Genomic DNA, 22001 nt, shown 5'->3' with positions numbered 1-22001 from the left:
ATGGCTTACCATCCATGGATAATTGTCTCCGGTATTCTAGGTATAAAATTGCATAAGCAAGTACCATTTTCATCCTTAGTGATGGTTGCACAAATTCTTTCTTATATCACAAGCATTTTCTTGTTTACTGCTAACCCGGCGGTTGGTGCATTTATTAATTTGGTGCCATCTGCCATGGCAAGGCAAACTCTAAAGGAGAACTAAAACTGGAGTAAAAAGCAGAAAAGAAGAATGTCACTTAAGAGCTTAAAAACCTAGACAACCTTAGTTTCTTCTTTCTTTCTTTGTCCTATGAAAAGTTTGGTGTCCATGTCTAACCTGCTTCTTTTACATGTCATTGTTCATGTAGTTGTACGGTTGTGGTAGAAATTTAGAATGTACATTATGTATATTTCTTTATGTAAGGAAAATCTAATCTTTAATTATTTTCTTGTTCATTTTATTTCCTGCTTCCGAACCTGATCACGATAACAATCATGAATATTTATTTTAGGTAACATCCTCTCTTTCATGGTGTACCTTGCGCCTCTGTAAGTGTTCTCTTTTCTTTATTTTTTTTTCCATTAATGCGTATTAAACTTTCTATATATGTATAGGTATTTTAATGTTTCGGCTTGCAACTCAGTGAAATTAACAAGAGAATTGGATGATCTAATAAATTGCAGGCCTACATTTCTTCGGGTTTATAGAAAGAAATCGACTGAAGGGTTTCAATCAATTCCTTACGTCGTTGCACTAGTAAGCGCTGTGCTTTGGATATACTACGCCACACTAAAATCCAATGCTTTCCTTCTCATGACCATCAATTCCTTTGGTAGCTTTGTGGAAACTATCTACACCGTTGTCTTCATCATTTACGCACCAAAGAAAGCTAGGGTACGTTGCGTACTAATTATAATGTTCTTCCTGCTATTTACGTAATCGCCTGTTTGAATATCTTAATGAAGCTTTACAGTACTTGGAGATTGCAGATTTTGACTATGAAGCTGCTGCTTCTGTTCAATTTTGGGGGCCTTCTCTTGATCCTTCTTCTTACACATTTCTTTTCCAAAGGACCAAGCCGGATCCATATTGTTGGATGGTTTTGTGTAGTATCATCAGCCGGTGTTTTTGCAGCGCCTTTGAGCATAATGGTCAGATTCTTTATCTTTCCTACTTCTTTTTTTTTTTTTTTTTTCTCTTTGGAGCTATTGTTACACTCTACCTCTGCCTCATTACCATTTTCTTACTTGTAATTAATTTCCATAGAGGTTGGTCGTTCGCACCAAAAGCGTTGAGTTCATGCCATTCACTTTATCATTTTTCCTCACCTTGAGTGCCATTATGTGGTTGATCTATGGCGTACTTTTAAAGGACTTCTATATATCTGTAAGTATCTGAAAGGATGGCTTTTAACTCCGGAATAATATATATTTTTACCTTTTTCTCTGATTCTTTTTCTTTTCTTGTTGTGGGTTAATAACCTCAGCTCCCAAACATAATCGGAGTTGTTTTAGGGATGATTCAGATGGTACTATTCGTAGTCTACAAAAAGTACAAGAACATCGAAAATGAGCAGAAGCATTTACCACTACAAGTTGCGAATGGAAAGAACTTAGAACCCATAAAAGCTTCCAATAATACGGACTCCTCGCTGCAAGTTTCAGGTGATGTTGGAGTGGGTAGAGATGAAAATCCGCATGATCATCCGTTACAACATAGTCATAAAAGCATGGAAAGCACCAATCAAGCTGAACCCGGAGAGTGTGCTGTTTGATTTGCCTTTTACATTGCATTTGTAGTATGCTATATAATTAAGTATAATTGTAATTAAAGCCACGTAAGACGGGAGCAACCATTCAAATGCTTGGACTCCTGGGTTTAAGGCTTCTTTTTTAAACTGATCGATGCTGTTTCATCTGCATTCCCGTTTACTATTGAAAGCGATCTAAGGACCGGAGGAACCATGGAAAATGCTTGGACCCCTGGCTTTGACGTCTTTACTGGTGCTTGTATGGATGATGGAGAACCTTGATATAAAGCCCAATCACGCATTTAATGCAAGACAAATAAACAAATTACAACATATGATATAGCATGGCACACATTACCCTCTCTCTTTCTAAAAATTTCTATGCGAATTGGACTATATATCTCTATATATATATGATTAATAGATTATTTTTCAAATTTATAAAATTGGACTTCAATTATTGAGACATGATTTTTAGGATTGCTATTGAATTTTAATCTTATATCTACACTATATATGAAATTTGTCTCCAAAGGGGTCTTTATATGACATCTGTCCAGTAGCAAATTGGTAATTTTCTTATGCCCTTCTTTATTCTATTCTGGTTGGCCCATGAATATGGGCCAAATGTAGGATCAAAAGCCTAGCTAGAGAGAGACTTCTCCTATTCAGTACGCCGAGTAATCTTCAAGCTCATAAATTAAATAATTTAAATTTGGTTGACTTCATTTCCATCTCATGAAACAATCCCACCACAAATTGTTCCAAAATTTTCTCCCAAAAAATTCAAAAAATATATGAGCGTACTTTTTAGTATTCCTCCCCTCCCCTCTCTCGGTGTTCATTCAAAGTTCAACTCAAATCCAATTTAAAAAAAAAGGTGTTTTTTATTTGTGAAATATAATATTTTTTGGTTTTATTTATTTTCATTATATTTTTAATTAAAATAAATAATATTGGTTAATTGGTTAAGTAAATAAATCAATAAAGGAATAAAAATGATTGTTTGAATTAAAATTTCTCAATGATAGAAATTTTATGAAAATTTGTAATAATATTTTCTCCAAAAATATTCTAAAATGACAAATAATTTTAGTGTGTCCCATTTAAGAGTTGAGAGAATTTAAAAAAATTAACACTTGAGAATAATAACCTAAACTGTTATGATAGAAGTTGAAGTTATAGTCCTCCGACCCTGGAGGTTTAGGTCCACCACACTCTCAAATTGCCTCCTTTAGTTCTTCCACATATAGATAAGGTTTTCTCAGGAAAGAATCATCGTGTGGATTCAATCGTTTTGAGAGTATCGTCTCCTGTGGTGGGTCTAGTCTTATTAACACTTGAGAATAATAGCGTAAAATGTTCCACCATAGCCTTTTTCATCTCCTTCAAATTGAAAATTCAATTCGTTTTCCAAAAAATGCCTTCTATATATGTGATTTCTATTTGCCCTTTTTTTGACCTTGCTATGGAAGAACTTTGTGTTTTGATCTCCCTTCGTTATCCATCTAACTCTCCATTTTTGTCTCCACTGTCCACATTTCTCTACTTAATTTCAGCTTTGATTAAGTCCTTAAAATCCCCCATTCTATCTAGTCTTCCACCTTTTCCTCCAAGGCTGCCAACTGTTCATCCACATTGCCGAATATGTTCTTGTTCCACTTTTTTTTAGCTTGCCAAGCTTGGTTCTCAATCTATAATCCACCCTACCTTCCTAATCGATGGATTTCCATTGACCATTGCCCACTTATTTCCTTACTAAACTCTTTATCGTGCGGCCAACAGTCCAAGAATTCAAAGAGACATGACCAATCCACCATTTCGGACGATAGCGAGATGGGGCAATGGCTGGAGAGCAATATCTCTTTAGACCTGTCTTATAGAAGTACATCCACTCCGATGTACCAAGAATCTGTCCAACCTACTCCTTCGGGATTCCCCACCATAACATGTGAATCTGTAGGGCTGTACTGTGAATTATTGTTTTGGGCTGCAATGAGTATTAACAGGGGAATGTCAAAGTGCGGACTGCCTGTAATGCTCGTTAGTTTTCATGCAGAGTGATCCGTGCTGACGTAAATCATTAGGGGGAAGTCCTGCATCACACCTGGTGCATGCTTCCTCTGTTTTCTAATGAAATGAAAACTATTGTTATTCAAAAAAAAAAAAATACTAAATCAAATTCAGGTATGTGTGTTTATTTCTTTTATAATCAATTACATTGTATCTTACTCTAAAATGAAAGCAATTTAACAAACTTATACCCCGGAGTTCCTCATGATAAGATTAAAAAGAAACTGTTTTGAAATTATCTGTCCTGCAGAGATCTTCCAGTAATATTAAGTGTACCTTCAACTTTCAAAAAGTGTACCGTGTACCTTCAGGTCTATCAAAAAAATTAATATAAAATTTGTGAGTTTGAGCCTTGAGGTACCACTTGACACTTTCAAAAAAAGTTAGGACATGAAAGTTGGCTTCGATCGGTTAAAAAGTGATTAGCAAATACTTTGGTGATTGGCAAACGCTGCAGCTGACTGCTACAAACCCCTATCCCTACAATGCAAATTGTTGTTTGGGGCCATGCTAAGAGTGTATTGAACACTGATGGAAGAACTACAAAACACAATGGAGTCCTATCCAATCAATAAATTTTGGTTAGGGATATATTAAGATTAATTAGAGGTCCCAATCTATGTACCAGAATGTTAATTCAGTATAGTCAAAAGGCTTTTCAACTCCTACTAGCTATTACGATTTTCAGGAGTTGGGTAAAGTAGGTTTTTGTTAGACTTTATTCTCCTTTTGGGCCTTCCATCTATAAGACGACAATAAGCTGAGACTTTGCTATTCATTCAGAAAATTGGATTTCAAAATGTCAGGTGATCATCTGCTAGACCTCTGTAACTTTTCTCACATGATTTTTCCTATATATTCTTCTTTCCCCAAGATTGAATCCCCATATCCAGATGGCTTATATTGACATGTCAGCCTGCAGAGCAGCTGATACATGGAACTGTGTAAAGAATTCAACGTTACCCATTAAAAACAAAATGATTTGTCAATGATTGATTACTTGACTTACCGGGCCAGAAATTTTAGAGCCAAAGAATACATTAATCGATATTGAAGTCATGCATTTGACTAAACACGGTTAGGACAAAGGTTTTGTACGGTCCAAGCAAAATCAAAGTTAATAATCCAAGTCAGGTAATATACCACCATACACCAAAGGAGATTATAAGGACCATTGGACCAATTGTTTTCATTATCTATCTACCTATAATGCAGTCTAATTAAAGCTGGAGTAATCAACATTGATATAAAGAATTACAGAATTGATGAATTGCTGTTGCAGAAGCAAAAAGAGACCTTTTAAATTTTAATTGTAATCTGAAACACATGTTCCAATCGCAACCAAAAGATTTAATCTTCAACCATAGCCGCAAGAATAACACATTTAATGGGCTAAGCCTCCAAAGCATTGCTGCCGGTTGAAGCACTGTGTTCAAGCTAGCCGCAAAAAACTAATTAAAGCATTACAGCTTTTAAAAGCTTGAAAAATTTTTGTCCCCTTTAATCATGCAAGGTTCTGCAAGTGCCAGGTTATGGACAGCTTTCGCTCTCAAATTCTATGTTCATGACAGTGACTAACCTCGTACTGCATTTGCATCACACGTGCAGTGGGCAAGTTACCACCTGAGCAAGTATTGGAAATATCTGAATTCTAAAAATTGTTTTAAATAGTGATCGTGCATGGTCATACTAATCATAAGGTAATTTTAATTATTCGGATCATGGGGGATATACATTTAGTAAATCTTATCATTTCAGGTGGTCTGGTATATTTTAACACCCCACCTACCAATTCAAAACCTATCTTTACATAAAGGAATTCTTCAAGATCATATAATATTCGGTTCTTTTTTGGGCTTACGATATCCTATTCGTCAGAACAGCGCCCAAGAAATGGACATCAAAGAAAGAAGGCAGAATCGTGGCAGAAGGATTCTGAAGTTTCTTATGTAATGGTAGATACACATAACTGTCACTAAATGAAGACACGCCACTTGGAACGATGAGAAGCTGACTTTGAATCCCCTGTTCACGCGTGACAGTCAAAAGATATGAGATAGAACGCAATAACAAGTTAACATTTTGCACTTCACCACCACCGAAAAAGCGAAGTTAATGAAAAGCCAGGAGAAAGAATTTTCTATGACAAATCAGTGAATGGAATAGTGCAGAACTGCCCCATATACACCTGTCTAAATTTGATATGGAAGCATGGAGATTCCGTACATTTAAAGGTCGTTTGAGTGGGGAGATTTGTGTTGAGGGTTTTGCCGGTTGTACGTGACAAATGGGCTGTTAGAGCTGAGGAGGAGCCGCTATATTTGGTACTAAAAAATTAAAGTACTTTTCATAAATGAGTACGAGGTATAAGGTATTTTTAAGAATAGTTTTTTCTATAATTTTATCTATTTTTACTTTTGAGAAAAAAAAATTAGATAAAATTATCTTCAATGAAATTAATCCATTCGTTAGGCTCCGCGTCTCAATCCGAAACCTATTAACGGGTCAAGTATGTTTAAGTTTGCGCCTCAAACTGACTCATATTTTTTGAGCTTTTCTCACCAGACTATTCATCTTTGGAGTATTTCTTATCAGAAAGAAAAACGTTTAAGTATTTTGGAGCAGTTTTTGATACACGAAGAAAACCTGTAAGCGTTTTGAGCGTTTTGAGCATTTTTAAACATTTTAAAGTAATTTTTGATATATGAAAAAAAACTTTCGAATATTTTGAGCATTCATATTTGTTAATTATGTTGTTAAATGGAATATGGTGTATCGTTTGAAGTTGTTGATCTTGTTAAATGAAATTCAGTAGTTTTGGTGATTTTTGAGAATTATGTGACTAGTTTTTAAGTATTGTGTGATTGACTTTGGGTATTACGTGATTGATTTTTGATAAAGCATTACGTGACTAGTTTCTGATAAGATATTGCGTGACTAGTTTTTTATAAGGCATTAGGTGATTAGTTTTTAAAGTATTGCGTGACTAGTTTATGATAAGACATTGCATAACTAGTTGATGGGGCATTGCGTGACTTGTTAGTAAGGCATTGCGTGACTAGTTCGTAAGGCATTGCGTGACTAATTCGTAAGGCATTGTGTGACTTAGGCATTGCTTAAAAATCGGTCATGCAATGTATAAAAATTAGTCACGTAATGCCTAAAGCCAATCACATAATGACTAAAAACTAATCACACGGTGATTAAGTCACGCAATACTTAAAAACCAGTAAACTTAATTTTGAGATTTTATGAATAAACGAACAAACTTAAGAACCTAAAACACATTTTTTTTTTTGCTAAGCCATGAAATTGTGCATTTCATTAAAGATAGGTTACAAAACTCCATAAACCTCCAAAACAAGAGAAAATATATCCCTATCGGGAGGTCTTGCTCACTCCCCTTATACAAAAATAAAATATACCCTCTTAATTTACAAATTATTTTCTGAACAATTTCAACTCAAAATCTCATAAAAAAAAATCAAAATTCCTAGCAAACATGCTTAACAATCATCTCAATCACAGACACAACAAAACCGTGAACCACCATAAAACCCATCAAACATGTTTTAGTTGTTCTTTCTCCTTGAGCAAAATCGCTGCTTGCAAAGAGAAAAATCGTTGTTCATCGCCCTTAAGAACCCCAAGATCCACCATTCAAAAAAACAAAATAAAATAAGAAAGAGCTTGATGTCATATCTGCCAATTGGATAGCGAAATAGACATATTTGAGTAGAGAGAGAAATCGAAATTTAATTTTGAAATTTTTATCTGGATGGCGAGAGAGAGAAAACTGAAACCATTTTAATTTGTCTGAAATTGTTTAAAGGGTATTATTGTCAAGTCATACCAAAAACTAGCTAAAAACAGTTAAATTATAGAGACGGTCATTTTTGAAGTCACCTTTCTATGAAGGTCATTTCTCACAATTTTTTCAAAAAATTACTTAGGGCATGCTTGGTTGGGGAGAATGGAATAGTCATTCCTCCCCTATTCTCATTTTTGAGATAAAACTGCATTTGATTCAATATAATGGCTATTCTTCAGAATAACCATTTCAAGAGAAGCTTGAATGGTTATTACCAAGACTCTCCTTGGTAATAGCTATTCCAAATTGTTGGCAATAAGAAAAGAAGTTGATTAGACAAATATACCATTTTACAATTTAAAAAATTACCTTATAAAAAATACTAAACCTATTTTTTTTCTCTCTTCCTCACTCCTTTTCTCTCTAAAGCACAAAAGACAAAATTTTTTACTTCATTTTCAAAAAAAGGGAAATGAAAATATTTAAATATTATTTCACTATAATAAATATTATAAAGCATATTACTTAATATTATTATTTGAATATAGTAAATGTAATAAAGAATATTATTTAGTATTATTTAAATTTAATGAAGAATATATTTTATCTTTTAATATTAAATATTATTTAATTATAACAAAAGGTTTAATTATCTTCTAATACAAAATATTATTAAATTATAATAAAAATATGCTTGTATTTTGGTGAAAATATTATTTAATTATAGTAAAAGTTATTTTGATTTTATTGCTCAAAATATTTTTATCTTTTAACAAAATAAATTCTTTAATTTTAATAAAGAGTATTTATTTCTCATCATAGTTTGTTTGTTTTTTAATTAAAAAATCTTTAAATTTTAATAAAGGGTATTTTTATCATTTACCTATTATTCCTTAATCATTCTTAAAATTATTCTTACCAATCAAATAATGGAATAAGTAATAATAGCAATTTCTATTCTATTCCATTTTCATGAACAAATTTACATAATAGCTATTCTTTCTTTATTCTATTCTTTTGGAATGACTATTTTATTCTCATTCTATTCTTTCCAGTGAACCAAGCATGCTATTAGAGAAAGTGATATGGGTGAAATGGGGCGTTTGGGCATGTAACGCAAGTCTGGCAGAATAGTAATTTACCTTACTGCTTAGTGTGCTGCGTTGGCATGGCGGGTGCATAAATTTCTATCCTACGACCCCCACAAATCAAAGTATTTAGTACATATTTTTAATTATTCACATTTGATGCAACAGCAATGTCTCGCCTTCCCTATATAAGTCACGACCTTGTTCCGGCTTTTGCACCCCAGCTTGAGTGTGAGAGAAATCTAGGGCTTTTCCTTGCAGCCCCGTTTTTACCTTGATCACCCCTTTGGGAGAGAGAGACAGATAGAGGGATCCGAAGAGATGGGCGTTTTTGCTACTGATAATCCATGGGTTTTCATCTCTGGTCTCCTAGGTGCATAACTAATTGGTGCAGAGCTTATAATGGAGTTGATTATTCTTAGACCTGCCTCTTTAATTATCCTCTTCCACTTGGAAATGTTTCAATTAAACTTGCTCCATGATAAAATTTAATATTCTCAGTTAATTTAGAAGGAGAAATACTAGAAAGAGCTGATCATTTTCTCTTTTCTGATTAATGTTGTAGGTAACATTTCCTCCTTCGTGGTTTTTCTAGCTCCACTGTAAGTGTGTTGAAGTAATTTGAGCTTTCGTGATTTACTTGATTATTTTTTTTAAGCAATAATATATACCATAGTCAAGACAAAGAACTGACACTGAAGGACTCGTCCATTTAATCAATTTCAGACCGACTTTTATTCGAGTTTGTAAGAAGAAATCGACGGAAGGTTTCCAATCAGTTCCATATGTGGTTGCACTCTTCAGTGCGATGCTTTGGATGTACTATGCCTTCGTCAAGTCTGGAGCTTTCCTTCTTGTTACTATTAATTCCTTCGGTTGTGTCGTAGAGACCGCTTACATTGCTATCTATATTGCTTATGCACCAAAGCAAGCCAGGGTATTCTCTCTTTCTCTCCCTCTCTTTACCCTTGGTTCTTTTTCGTCTTTCCATTTTCACTTTAAAGTTATAATCAACTCTTTGCATTAATTTGTAAATGAACCACAGATGTTCACCTTGAGGATACTTCTGTTGATGAACTTTGGGGGATTCTGTTCCATTCTTCTTGTTTCCCGCTTTTTAGCAAAAGGATCGAACCGAGTCGAAGTCCTTGGATGGATCTGTGTCGCCTTTGCTACAGGTGTATTTGCAGCACCTCTAAGCATCATCGTAAGCATATAATTAAGCAACCCCAAAAAAAAAAAAAATCTACTTTTTACTTACTATATATGTATGTTGTTACTTTTTCACGCTTTTCCCCCTTATTTTAATTGATTTCTTTCCGAAGTTCCGTGACTCCCGCTTCCTAAACATTGTTACTTGGATTAAAATATTGTCATAACTTTTTTACGTGTATATTTTGCAGAGGCAGGTTATACGTACCAAAAGTGTGGAGTTCATGCCGTTTTATTTATCATTTTTCCTCACCCTAAGTGCCATCATGTGGCTTCTTTATGGCATATTCCTTAAAGACTTGTATATTGCTGTAAGTGATGATCCACTGAAACACTAATGAACGATGACAAAATCCCCTAACATAGGTTTCTATTAGGCAGATGACATAGCATCAAATTGAGAAGAGTTACGTATAAAAGTTAATTGAAATTCATTTTATAGTAATAGCTTTTGTGTCACATGCCTTACATGTGATTTGACACGTAATTAGTTATATTGATATGTACAAAAAAATTACATTAAAATTTAAAAATTTATTATCTATAAAAAAACACATAAATATTGATTATTAAGTATATAAAAAGTCATAAATTTTTTACGAGATGGACAAACTTTTTGTGGAATGATAACACTATGAATCAGTAGAGCACAAAGAATAATAATTTTAGATTTGAAATTAACAATCCGCTTGCATAACTAAATAAGGAAAAAATAATTTACAAAATAAGAATTTATCATAATATAAAAATTACTAATCCATACAATGTTTCATAGTTTCGGATGAAGTATTATTTATAACCGTGGAGTCATTAAATACGTAATAAAAAAAATTTAGGATTTCAACTTCAACTTCTAATCTTTCAAAAAAAAAATAAATAAAGGATTTCAACTTCTAAGAATGAGTAAAATTGTAAGTTGTTTAGATAATTAAATGAGATTAGAATTTTGTTAACATATATAGAATTTAATTGAAAGTCATTGAATGGATTAACATTTTTATTTTTATGTTGGATAAATTTTATTACTTAATCTTTATAATAATAAAAATGATTTAAAATGTAATTTAATATGACAATTTAAAAATATAATAATTAAAAATGTCTGTTTTTGTTAATGAAAAGAATTTCAACGTATGACAAACTTTTAATATAATAAGTTAAATAATCTGTTTTTGTCAATTAATTTTTTTTCGACATCTATACTTTTATATATATATATATTATAGATTAATCAGTAATTAATCTATATTACTAATTTAAATTACTAATTTCTTATTTTGCCAGATTCCAAATGTTCTGGGTTTCATCTTTGGGTTACTTCAGATGGTGCTGTATGCAATATATAGGAACTCCAAGACGGTAACCAAGGAGGTAGAGGCACCAGAACATAGTATCGATATTACCAAACTGAGCACAGTTATGAATTCCGAGGTGCAGGAAATGAGTTCAGAGCCCGACGTCGCCCATGATAAAAGTATTGGGAGCTGTAAGGTACAAAATGAACACGATCAAAGGGAGAAAATCCTGGAGTTTGCTAACCCAAACCTGCTGCTAGGAAAATGTGAAGCTTGATGGATTTGTACCTTAACCCCTCTCCGTCTCTCTCTCTCTCTCTCTCTCTTCTACTACCGTGATGTATAATATTTATGTATATGTGAACACTTAATGTTTTTATTTTCTGGTGTTTAATTATCTATGTAACAACTTGTAAGCCTAACTCATTCTAGAGGGTGCTAAATAATAATCATGGTTGTATATTATATCTTGTTTTCATTTATTTTTAGTACGCAATAAATTATAAGATTCAATTAAATAAATATATTTATATATAAAAATATCTAAGTATTTGACTTATTGATTGATATATAATTTTTTTATTTAAAGAGAATAATTTGAACCCCTCTTTTTCAAATTTAAAAAAAAATTATATATAAAAGGTGCATGTAACTAAGTTCAAAGAAATTGTTTAAACGCCGAATGCACAAAGTAACTTGGTTGGCAAATTTATCAACTTATTTAAATTCTCGAGATAATGTTTTCTAACGAGGATTTGAAACATGTAAAAACAAGTCTTGGTAATATCCTTTTTTAGTGCGTCTACCTTTGTGAAAGGACAAATAACCTGCACTTCAATATTATTAGAATTAAGAATTTTTTTTTTAATAAAAATCATCTGATATAGTTAAAAATTTTATTTACAAATTAGATAAATTTTATTAATATTCATAATAAAATTATTTAAAATAACAATTTAGAAATAAAATGAACAAATATGTTCATTTTTGTTAATTAAAACAATTTTCCATCATCTGTAATTATATATATATATATATATATATATAGTAAAGGTTATATTTAAATAAGATTACAAGTCTCTAAAATTAAGATTATTAGCCTAGCCATCTAAAAAAAAGGTAAGATTATTTTTATAAAAAATCATTATACATTTTAAAAAAAGATTATCAATAATTAGGTGCAGAGGTTTTTCAGTAGTTATCGTAACGTGCGGGTCCGGGAACTCGATCGCCAGACGCGAGTGAAAACTCCAAAACTAGGAGTCGCCACCAATCTTTTTTACTAGGTGTGATTGATCACCTATTGACTCGATTTTAATCGATAGAGTCTTAATTAGATTTAAGCAGCCGAAAGAATCTTAAACTGGTCTACATTTTTCGAGATCTAGGTTCGGGAGTACGGTTACGCCCAGGGAAGGATTAGTACCCCGGAACGCCCGTTTCATGAACGATACCATTTTTAGATTATCCTATTAGGCTTTATTTTTTTAAATTCATTTTATTTCCTTAGCTATTATTCACTTAGTTTATCTCCAATTTTATTAAATTATTTTTATTTGATTCTAAAATGGAATGCAAATGTGAGGCAAGATGAAATGTATGGCGTGAGATAAAAATGTCGGACGAATAACCTTTTTATCGAGGATATTTTCCTGGATCCGCCCATCATACTGGTGGGACTCGGGGTATTCTCTCACCTAGGGAATTATCCGAGAAACTCACCTTCGCAAATTTAACGAATAATTTTCATCATCGGGGTTATCGTACGTTTTCTTTAAAAAATAATATTTTCGTGAATAATGAACCTAATACGAGCGAAAGCCTTTTATTAAAGATGTTTCCCGAGCCCTCCCATCATACTGGTGGGACTCAGGGACATCTTTTCACCTAAGAAATTTTTCGAGAAATACTTGCCTTCGCAAGATCATCGAAAAATCCCATCATCGGGGCTTAACTCATAAATAAAAATACTTATATGCAATGGTATGCATGATGCAATAGAAATATATGTTATGTTTGTGAAGTTTTTTTTTTTTATTTTATTTTTTGAACAAATTAAATATAAAATCTATTTTTATGTATTTTAATTTTAATTTTTTAATTTGTTATTTTTCAACTAATTTTTATGTAGTAAAATTTTTATTTATCATTATTTTTAGTTCTTGAATAATTTTTGTGTAGTCAAATTTTTTATTTGTAAAAATTTCAGGATCTTGAAATCGAGGCCCTCCCATCGTACTGGTGGAGCTTTAATTCGGATTCCGAACCTAGGGAAAATTGGCTCGGGATTTCGACTTCTCGCGTCCTGTCTGATCATCCCATCATCGGTTTCGATTACTTATTTTGGTATTCTTCCTTTAACTAAATATATCCTCACAATAATATTTTAATGATGTTTTATTTAGAGATTCTTTTTCTATTTATGTGCATACTCCATTTAGCAAAAACTCTTACTTATAAACAAAATAATCTCTTAAGCTTATATATATATATATATATTTTATGCATACATACATACTTTTTCTTGTTCGAATTTAATTTTACTATTAAACATTTAGTAGATTTATATGACTAATTACACATTCCTATTGTCTCCTATCCATTTACTACCTTTATTATTTATTTCATATACGCATATTTTTAAGCTCCCTAAAGTCTACTATCTATCATGTTAAAGATTTTCACATTTTTGCTTCCATGTATTTCATTTTTCCAATATATAGTTCAAGAAATAATAACACTATCATGACTAATAAATAAAAAAAAATCATATCCCAACATTAACAGTCCAAACCCAAATCACTACTTAGTAAGCAGACCCATTACCTATTGGTTTGAAATTGGCCCACTGCTCCAAGTGGATTTAAGATCTGTTGGGCTTTGGCCACCGCCGGTTCGGCCTAGGTCCGAATGGCCTGCCCCAACCGCACCAACCAGCTTCTTTACCTCCTTTCCCTCATTCTCTCTTTAATTTCTCTCTCTAGTAGCACCGGTTCTCTCCCATCTCTCTAGAAAAAAAATCTCCTTCTTTTTCCTTTTACTGTCACCGATGACAACCAGAATCCCCACCTACGGCTTCTTCTCTTGGCTCTCCCTTTTGCGGCTTTGGACCCCTTTCTCCCTGCTTTTCAGCGACGTCGACTAGGCCTTCTCCCTCAAGGCTGCCAATCGGGTCTCTCCCCCTCAAAGCTGTCGACCGATTCTCTCTCTCTTTCTATCCCTCTCTTTCCTTTTCGCCGGCCACCCCAAATCCAAAATCACTCCCTAAAAATCCAAGATCTCCCATAAAACCCAAACCAACCAACTCTAAAAAAAAAAAAAAACCCTTGCTTCTCCCATTTTTGTCAATGTATTTATTTGGTTTTTTTTGTATTTTTTTGGTGGTGGATTTGTGGTTGGTTGCTGGTTGCTTTTTTTTTTGTTTTTCTCTTTGATTGCTTTCTCTATGATTTTTTTGGCTGCCTAGAGATTTTTGATTGTCGATCGCTTCCCCCTGGTTTAAGTGCTATAGTGGGGTTTTTATACCCAATTGTCCAGGCTTGGTTTTGGCTTCTACAGGGGCTTCGTTCCATTACCCTGCCAGACGCGAGTTTTTCACGTCTGGCATTGTAGTGGTGCCTGGTTGGTACTGGCAGGGTGCTTCCGCGCTCTGCCAGTACTCTTTTTTTTTTATTTCGTTTCTAATTACTTAATTAATTAATTTTTAATTTTTTATTTAAGTAAAATTACAGTGTCTACAGTAGTTAAGTGGCCAATGCAAGCTCTACTCTATGTTCGACATTTTTGTTTGAATCTAAACCCAATTCTAATCCAACTTGGCTTGGATGAGCAGTTATTTTTGTTAAGCTTAAATACAATAAAGTCTTTGAACTTAAATTAAATTTATCATTTAATTTGTTTTCCTTCTTTTAAAATCAATAAACTTCATAAACATTTAATTTTACTTATTTAAATTATTATGTGGTTGGAAAGTGATTACGTGAGTCCCTTTACTTTAATGATTGTTGATTATTGTCTAATGCGGAATATAAGTAGCCATATGGTGAATGAGGTGGCAAGAAAATCCCATTGTGGGAGACCCATCTCCTCAATTTTTTACATCTTAGTTGAAATTAAGAAATAGATAATACATTATCGATATAATATTCAAATAAGTTTTTAAACTATTTAAAAAAATTTAAATAAATTTTTATTCTTTTATTATGTTCAATTAAATCTATACATTTTTATTTTTGGTCAAATAAATTTTATAATTAATAATTGACTAATTACCATTAGTTAAAATGTCACTTGTCGTTTAGTATTAACATGACACTGATATGGTATTAATATAAATAGTGAAAAATATCACATAATCATGTTATCATGTCAAATTAACATATCATGCCATCATCAATTATAATATATTTACATATCACATTATCATTAATTATAATATGTTAGCATGCCATGTCAGTGTTATGCGGTATAAAATGACTAGGTCAATAATTAGTCATAAAAGGCTTATTTGGTTCAAAATAATTAAAAATATAAAGACTTATTTAGCCCAAAATAAAAATATAAAGAGTTGATTGAACTTAATAAAAGTATAAAGATTTATTTAATTTTTTTTGAATAATTTAGAAACTTTTTTTACATATTATACCCACATTTATCATTTTTACATTCACTAATTTGTTCATTATCAGCCAAAAAAAATAATCATCACATTAATTTTTACATTTACCTGTTCTATTTGGCTCATTGTTGTTTGTTTAGATAAGCTTCCTTGTTGTAGCATGTTAAGCCACAGTATCTTTCATTTCATTTTCAAACCTTTTCCTGTATACTTTTTAATTTTCATCTTTGTTTTTTTTTTTTTTTGCTCAGCCAATCAAAGATTTCATTGATAGTGAAAATAATTACAAAAGATAGTAACTGCTACTCAAAGAGAGCAGTGATGCCGCTTGTTAAACAGATTAAAACAAGATGACTCTTGTCAAAAAGGTCACCACATCATGAAGCAGAAAATAAGTAGAGCAAACTGAGATAGAAAAAATGATCAAAGATGAAAGTATGCCCTTATCCTCTATATTGTGATAGCATCAAAGCAAAAACAAACACACCATAAACTAAAAAAGAGCAAGTTATGTGAAGAAAACATATCTGAAAGCATATTGCAATAGTCATCACCACTAAGTAGAAAAAGTAGCATTCCCGTCAACCCCATACTTGGCTAAGGAATCTGCAAAGTCGTTACCATCCTTTAAAATGTGTGAAAGAGGGACATGACCAAGTGAGTGAAGGAGAGCATCAATTTTCGTTAAAGACTCGCCTAGAATTTCAAGGTTGCTGCGATTCATTATTAATCCATGAGATAGCAACCTTTGAGTCAGATTCGATGATCAAATTAGACCCATTATAAAGAGATGAGGCAAAGAGGCACAAAGCATAAAGGATGGTCATAAGCTCAGCAAAGTTAGACTCTTGGCAACCAAGGGAGCCGAAGAAAACCCCAACAACAAATCCGTCTGAATTCCTCAGAACGCCACCACAACTAGCCGACCCCGATTTACCTCTAGCAGAGCCATCAACGTTGAATTTTCATCTTTGTTAGCTCATATTTATCTTTGGTTCCTTTATTTTTTTTGATCCGCCTAACATTACTCTTTAATACGAAGGTTGTATTGAATCGTTATCCTTTGGCCAAAACTTTTTTCTTTTCACAGACTGTTACATGGTTGTAACACAAGGATATAATTTTCTTTACAATACTGATTGCGAAACATAATCTTTTGGCTTATTGTTGTCATGATACATAGCACAAATAACATGAGGGCATGAAATTCCAGCAAGCTTCTCATTCCCTATATGTGCTCATCTCATTGAAATTTACTTTATGATAGTCATTATTTTCAATTACCTCAAATCCACAATCACTATTCTGAGCCAGCCTGCAATGAATAGATAGCTTCATATTTTTCTTCAACTTGTCCTACTTGGGTGATAGGTTGGTTTTTCAATTTTGTGCTCAATTATGCTCTTGACAAATATATGACAATGTTTTTATATCACATTAACATGTCATATTATCATCAATTATGACAAGTTAACATGTTATGTCAACATCATGTGGTATAAAAAAGTAAATGATATTTTGATTAAATCAATTATTAATTCTAAAGTTTGTTTCACTTAAAATAAAAATATAAAAATATATTTGACTAAAAATAAAAACACAAAGATTTGATTAAACATAATAAAAATATAAAAACTTTCTTAAATTTTTATGAATAATTTAGAATTTTTTTTAAATATTATGTCATTATCAAACAAGTCACTCTCACTATAAAAGTATATGATAATTTAATTATCACCTACATATATAGACGGGTTTTTGTGTAGTGAACAGACCCCAGCTCCTTAGGATAAATAAATGCATGTTAGGTTCATGGTTTGTCTGGTAGCGGTGCCATCGACCCCAACCATTTCCCAACATTTCGGCCGAGGCCAAATTTTTCATGTACTCGATCATACGACTCATACCCAACAATTCTTTTGCAAAAATAGTTGCAATAAATTAGTCAAACAAACTACCCATGATTTCTTTCTCGTAGGAGAAGAACAATAAAGATAAATATATATATATATATATATATATATATATATATATATCAGGAAACTGTTTTTTTTTTCTCTCTCAGCCAAGAAAATAATTGCATTGATGGCTTTTAAATATACAAAATAATCCAATCTGTACGTATAAATAGTAATAGATTTATAGTATATTTAAGGGATTTATTGCAATAGATTAGCATTCCCAATGACCTTTTTAATTATTTACCTTTTTGGATATGAGTGGCTTGCTAGGATACTCTGCTAATTAAACACGAAGTAAATGACAAATATCTACAGCCATATATCAATTATTCCTACCAGGACTACTGTCACATTCTTAATTAGAAAATACACGTTTTTTTTTCTTAACTAGCAAATACACTTGTCTCAATTATCCTTAATGCTGACGAAATTTTCCAAATTTTGATGAAAAAAAGACATTAAAACACATTAAATGTTATTATTATTTAAACCATGTTTTTGTTTTTGACATAAAATATTAGTATATTACTAGTAGAGTTATGTTTAAATAAACGGACCATTATCAACTCGACTTTTTCCCCACTATATATGATACCTCGATGCTTTTGCCTATATATGGTTTCCAATTTGGGATATGGAACGCCACACCTATTCAATTTAAAATTATTTAAGCACTTACTATCGCACTTCTGTAGAGTATACATCCCAAAGAACTTATCTGCTTTTTCTTTTGGTGGGTGGGGTTTTCAACTTTCTAAGTTCTAACCTTACATATAGAGTACTGGAAGCAAATCCTTATCCTATGTCTGCCCTGCCCAATTCTTGGGACCATGCAGGCAGGCTTTAATTAACTGCCTCATGTGGGCCTTTCCAACTTGCTTAATGCTTTGATTTGCTGATAATTTTCCCAATCATAAGGATATACATATGATTATTTCATACATTAATCAAATGCGAGCTAACCATAGTTAGCTATACCTAAATAAAGGCAGCTGCTGCATGCATGGTGCCACAGAGCACTCAGATTCTTTTCTTTTCTTGTCCAAAATTTTTATTTCATCCCTCCCGAAGCCCTCTACAACTGATCAGATGGGGCAAGTGGGTTAGATTCTCATGAATCAGTGTACGATATCCACCAAGGATCATCATCATCAATTAATTTGTTTTAAGCATTTCTTCCTGAGTATGATAATTAATTAGCCAATATAAGCGAAAAATGATGCTATAAATTTTTAACTTGACAAAAATGATGAATTTTAATTCAATTAGCCAATCCAAGGAGCAAGACTAACTTGCTACATGGAATACAATTATTGCATTAGAAAAAGAAACCAACTATACACAATACAAACAAAGGAAACAATTCATGAGCTAAAATATAGTTTATATATAATTCCCTAGAGCGTTGATAATGAGCATATTATCGACTTTTACTAGTATAAGTGACACATGAGTTTCATTGATTGTATCCTTATAGAATGAGGGTGAAGACAATTAATATTATTGAATCATTTTTTAGAATTCAATTGTAAGATTGAAAACGCCACATGACATGACAAGTCTTGGTTAGTAGTACTATTACTTCCGTATACATCTTCTAGCTATTTTTGTTTACCTGTCAATATTGAATGTGAACAATGAAATATTTTATGATTATTAGCCATAGAAATCATTAGGCACATCGTACTTGGGTGTCCTGGATCTGTCAATTAAGTGGGGCCTATTAGCAATATTTTTACAAAATGGGTTATTTGTCAAAATCATTGCAATGGGAACCAAAAGCTGATCTAGTAGTTATGGTAACATATCCAAGTTGGAGAGGTGAGGGAATAGGGAGAGGAAGTATTACCCTGATTTAAAAAAAAAAAAAAAAACCATTGCATGCTCCCCAACCAAATATATTGTGACCCAATCGAGTATGAGTTGTAAACCTTAACCCACTTGGTGGGTGACACATCATAAAGAGCCATGGTGGGACCCTCGGGAATTTGTGTATGTTCTAGGAATGGTACTGTCAAGTAGGGCTTAGGTGGAGAGTGGGTGCTTGCTTTCAAGGGCAACCGCCCTATTTCGGATAAACAGGCACTAAGGGGCCAGAGGGTTAGGGTTATAGAAAAAGCTACCAGCATTCTGTAAATGTAAAAGTTCACTAGCGAGGAACAACCCCGAAAAGAAAACCCATAATATTCATTCATAATAATTCATCTTACCCACATTTTAATTTCTTGCATGCAACTTGACCACACGTTTCTTTCCGCCCCCTTCCATCACTATAAATATCGACCCCCGGAGAGGCTTCATAACTCGTTGGGGTGAGAGTAATGAGATAGCAAGAGCCTCACTTGACAACACACACTTCTTTTGAGAGAGAAAGAGAGGAAACGACTACATAAACATCTAATAGCAATAGAGATGGCTCTTCACCTGTCTTGGGCTTTCGTTTTTGGCGTTCTAGGTATAGAAATATTGAAGTTTCTTCTTCCTCTAGGAAATATTAGATTTAATGTGCACTTCTATCAGGGTTCAATGAGCATTTCTTTCTCAGTATACTAATACCCTGTGTTCTTTTTCTTGTTGTTTGTTTTAGGCAACGTCGTTTCATTTTTGGTTTCCCTAGCTCCCTTGTAAGTCCCTCGTCATCTATATATATTTTTTTCCTTTTCCGTATTCTTCTGGTGAGTGTACTCTGCCTTAATTTCTCTTATTAATGGACGGTGATCCCTATTTCCAGGCCAACCTTTTACCAAATATACAAGAAGAGAACATCCGAAGGGTTCCAATCAATTCCTTACGTGGTGTCTCTCTTCAGTGCGATGCTTTGGATTTACTACGCACTCCTTAAGAAGGATGCTATGCTTCTCATAACCATCAACACTTTCTGCTGCTTCATTCAGACCTTTTACATTGTTGCTTACTTTTACTTTGCTCCCAAGAAGGAAAAGGTATATCCCAGAAAAGCTTTACCCTTGCCCTCTCTTACCTTCTTATGATTTATTGCTCCTCTTTTAAGTTCAATCTTCTAATTCGATATCCAAACATGGGGGAATTTCAGGTCGTGACTGTGAAGCTTATCCTCCTGTTCAATATTTTCGGGTTCGGAGTTATCTTTCTCTCAACTTTCTTCCTACAAAACCCCTTGACACGTCTCCATGTTCTTGGATATATATGCATGGCATTCGCCTTGAGTGTGTTCGCTGCACCTCTTTGCATTTTGGTGAGGATATTAAAACCACTTTATTAATTTAAAGAAATAGTATATATTCATACCCTTTTACACCATTCATTCAAATTACAAGTCAGTTTAACAGTATTAATTTTCAATTTCTTCTGCAGAGAAAAGTCATAAAAACCAAGAGCGTTGAATACATGCCATTTACTTTATCAGTGTTCCTCACCTTAGGAGCAGTGATGTGGTTCTTCTATGGCCTTCTGTTGAAGGATATGAACATTGCTGTACGTTATCTCATTCATGCAATAAAGCTTTTGAACTCGCTATCAATTAATTTAGACATTCTCTTTTCTTCATGAATATCTATGATATCATCACCTTTACCTTTTCCTTTCTTTTACTATTAATTAATTACCTTTTCTTTTGGGGTCGACTTCGAATCAACAGGTTCCAAATGTTGTTGGCTTTATCTTTGGAATTCTTCAAATGATACTTTATGCAATCTACAAGAACTGCCCCAAGAAAATGGTGGAAGATCCAAAGCTTCACCAACTATCAGAGCACATCGTTGATGTTGTCAAACTAGGCACCATGGTGTGCTCAGAAGTGAACGCTGTGGCTCCTCAGCCAAACGAGACAAACAACAATGGAGGAGTTGTTCAAGCTCAAAATATTAAGGGAAACACTACGGATCATGACGCTTCCAACAAAGTTTAAAGCATACACATATTCCAGTGTGGGAGGTGCCACAAAAAGAAGATCCACTTGGATATGCCTAAGCCACGTGTAGTTTGAGTTTGCACGGAACACATCAGTCGGAGCCATGCAAAATAAATTTCCAGCTCTCTACTTGTGCACTTTGATTTTAAATTAATGTTTTTTAATGCCCCTCTCATCAAGAGTCCAATGTTATTGTCCATTCTGTCCCTCATCAGTCAACACCGCGGAATCTCTCTCCCCATCTCTCTCATATCTTAATCTGTATTCTGTAATTACTTTTCTGTTTATGTTTAATTAATGAAATGTCTATATTTTATAATAA

At 33.1% G+C, this 22001-nt stretch overlaps 3 protein-coding genes across 3 annotated transcripts; all 3 read left to right on the top strand.

Moving 5' to 3' along the window:
* On the top strand, positions 1-1756 carry LOC18605165 (bidirectional sugar transporter N3-like). The gene is made up of 6 exons (XM_018117223.2): positions 1-40; positions 494-530; positions 666-876; positions 972-1133; positions 1249-1368; positions 1469-1756. Exons 1-6 carry the CDS (start codon positions 1-3, stop codon positions 1754-1756), a joined length of 858 nt encoding a protein of 285 aa, XP_017972712.2.
* A 7269-nt stretch (positions 1757-9025) lies between these two features.
* Positions 9026-11488, top strand: LOC18605164 (bidirectional sugar transporter SWEET12-like). Its single transcript, XM_007038015.3, has 6 exons — positions 9026-9077; positions 9270-9306; positions 9431-9641; positions 9750-9911; positions 10108-10227; positions 11201-11488. The coding sequence occupies exons 1-6, from the start codon at positions 9026-9028 to the stop codon at positions 11486-11488; spliced, it is 870 nt and encodes a 289-aa protein (XP_007038077.1).
* An 8608-nt stretch (positions 11489-20096) lies between these two features.
* Positions 20097-22001, top strand: LOC18605163 (bidirectional sugar transporter SWEET10-like). The gene is made up of 6 exons (XM_007038013.3): positions 20097-20245; positions 20378-20414; positions 20522-20732; positions 20843-21004; positions 21124-21243; positions 21407-22001. Exons 1-6 carry the CDS (start codon positions 20203-20205, stop codon positions 21674-21676), a joined length of 843 nt encoding a protein of 280 aa, XP_007038075.3. The 5' UTR covers positions 20097-20202; the 3' UTR covers positions 21677-22001.

This window comes from Theobroma cacao, chromosome 3 (assembly GCF_053813885.1).
Source record: "Theobroma cacao isolate CCN51 chromosome 3, ASM5381388v1, whole genome shotgun sequence".
Classification (NCBI taxonomy): domain Eukaryota; kingdom Viridiplantae; phylum Streptophyta; class Magnoliopsida; order Malvales; family Malvaceae; genus Theobroma; species Theobroma cacao.
The sequence above is the reverse complement of the archived record's forward strand: the minus strand, read 5'-3'. Positions and strand labels throughout refer to the sequence as shown.

What these genes read in the sequence shown, in the direction of transcription:
- LOC18605165 (XM_018117223.2), top strand. Translation starts at nt 1, where the DNA reads ATGGCTTACCATCCATGGATAATTGTCTCCGGTATTCTAG. An exon ending in ATGGTGTACCTTGCGCCTCT is followed by an intron (nt 531 to 665) that starts GTAAGTGTTCTC and finishes AATAAATTGCAG; the next exon opens with GCCTACATTTCTTCGGGTTT. An exon ending in TAAAGGACTTCTATATATCT is followed by an intron (nt 1,369 to 1,468) that starts GTAAGTATCTGA and finishes TAATAACCTCAG; the next exon opens with CTCCCAAACATAATCGGAGT.
- LOC18605163 (XM_007038013.3), top strand. Translation starts at nt 20,203, where the DNA reads ATGGCTCTTCACCTGTCTTGGGCTTTCGTTTTTGGCGTTCTAG. An exon ending in TTGGTTTCCCTAGCTCCCTT is followed by an intron (nt 20,415 to 20,521) that starts GTAAGTCCCTCG and finishes CCCTATTTCCAG; the next exon opens with GCCAACCTTTTACCAAATAT. An exon ending in TGAAGGATATGAACATTGCT is followed by an intron (nt 21,244 to 21,406) that starts GTACGTTATCTC and finishes TCGAATCAACAG; the next exon opens with GTTCCAAATGTTGTTGGCTT.
- LOC18605164 (XM_007038015.3), top strand. Translation starts at nt 9,026, where the DNA reads ATGGGCGTTTTTGCTACTGATAATCCATGGGTTTTCATCTCTGGTCTC. An exon ending in CAGCACCTCTAAGCATCATC is followed by an intron (nt 9,912 to 10,107) that starts GTAAGCATATAA and finishes TATATTTTGCAG; the next exon opens with AGGCAGGTTATACGTACCAA. An exon ending in TTAAAGACTTGTATATTGCT is followed by an intron (nt 10,228 to 11,200) that starts GTAAGTGATGAT and finishes TTATTTTGCCAG; the next exon opens with ATTCCAAATGTTCTGGGTTT.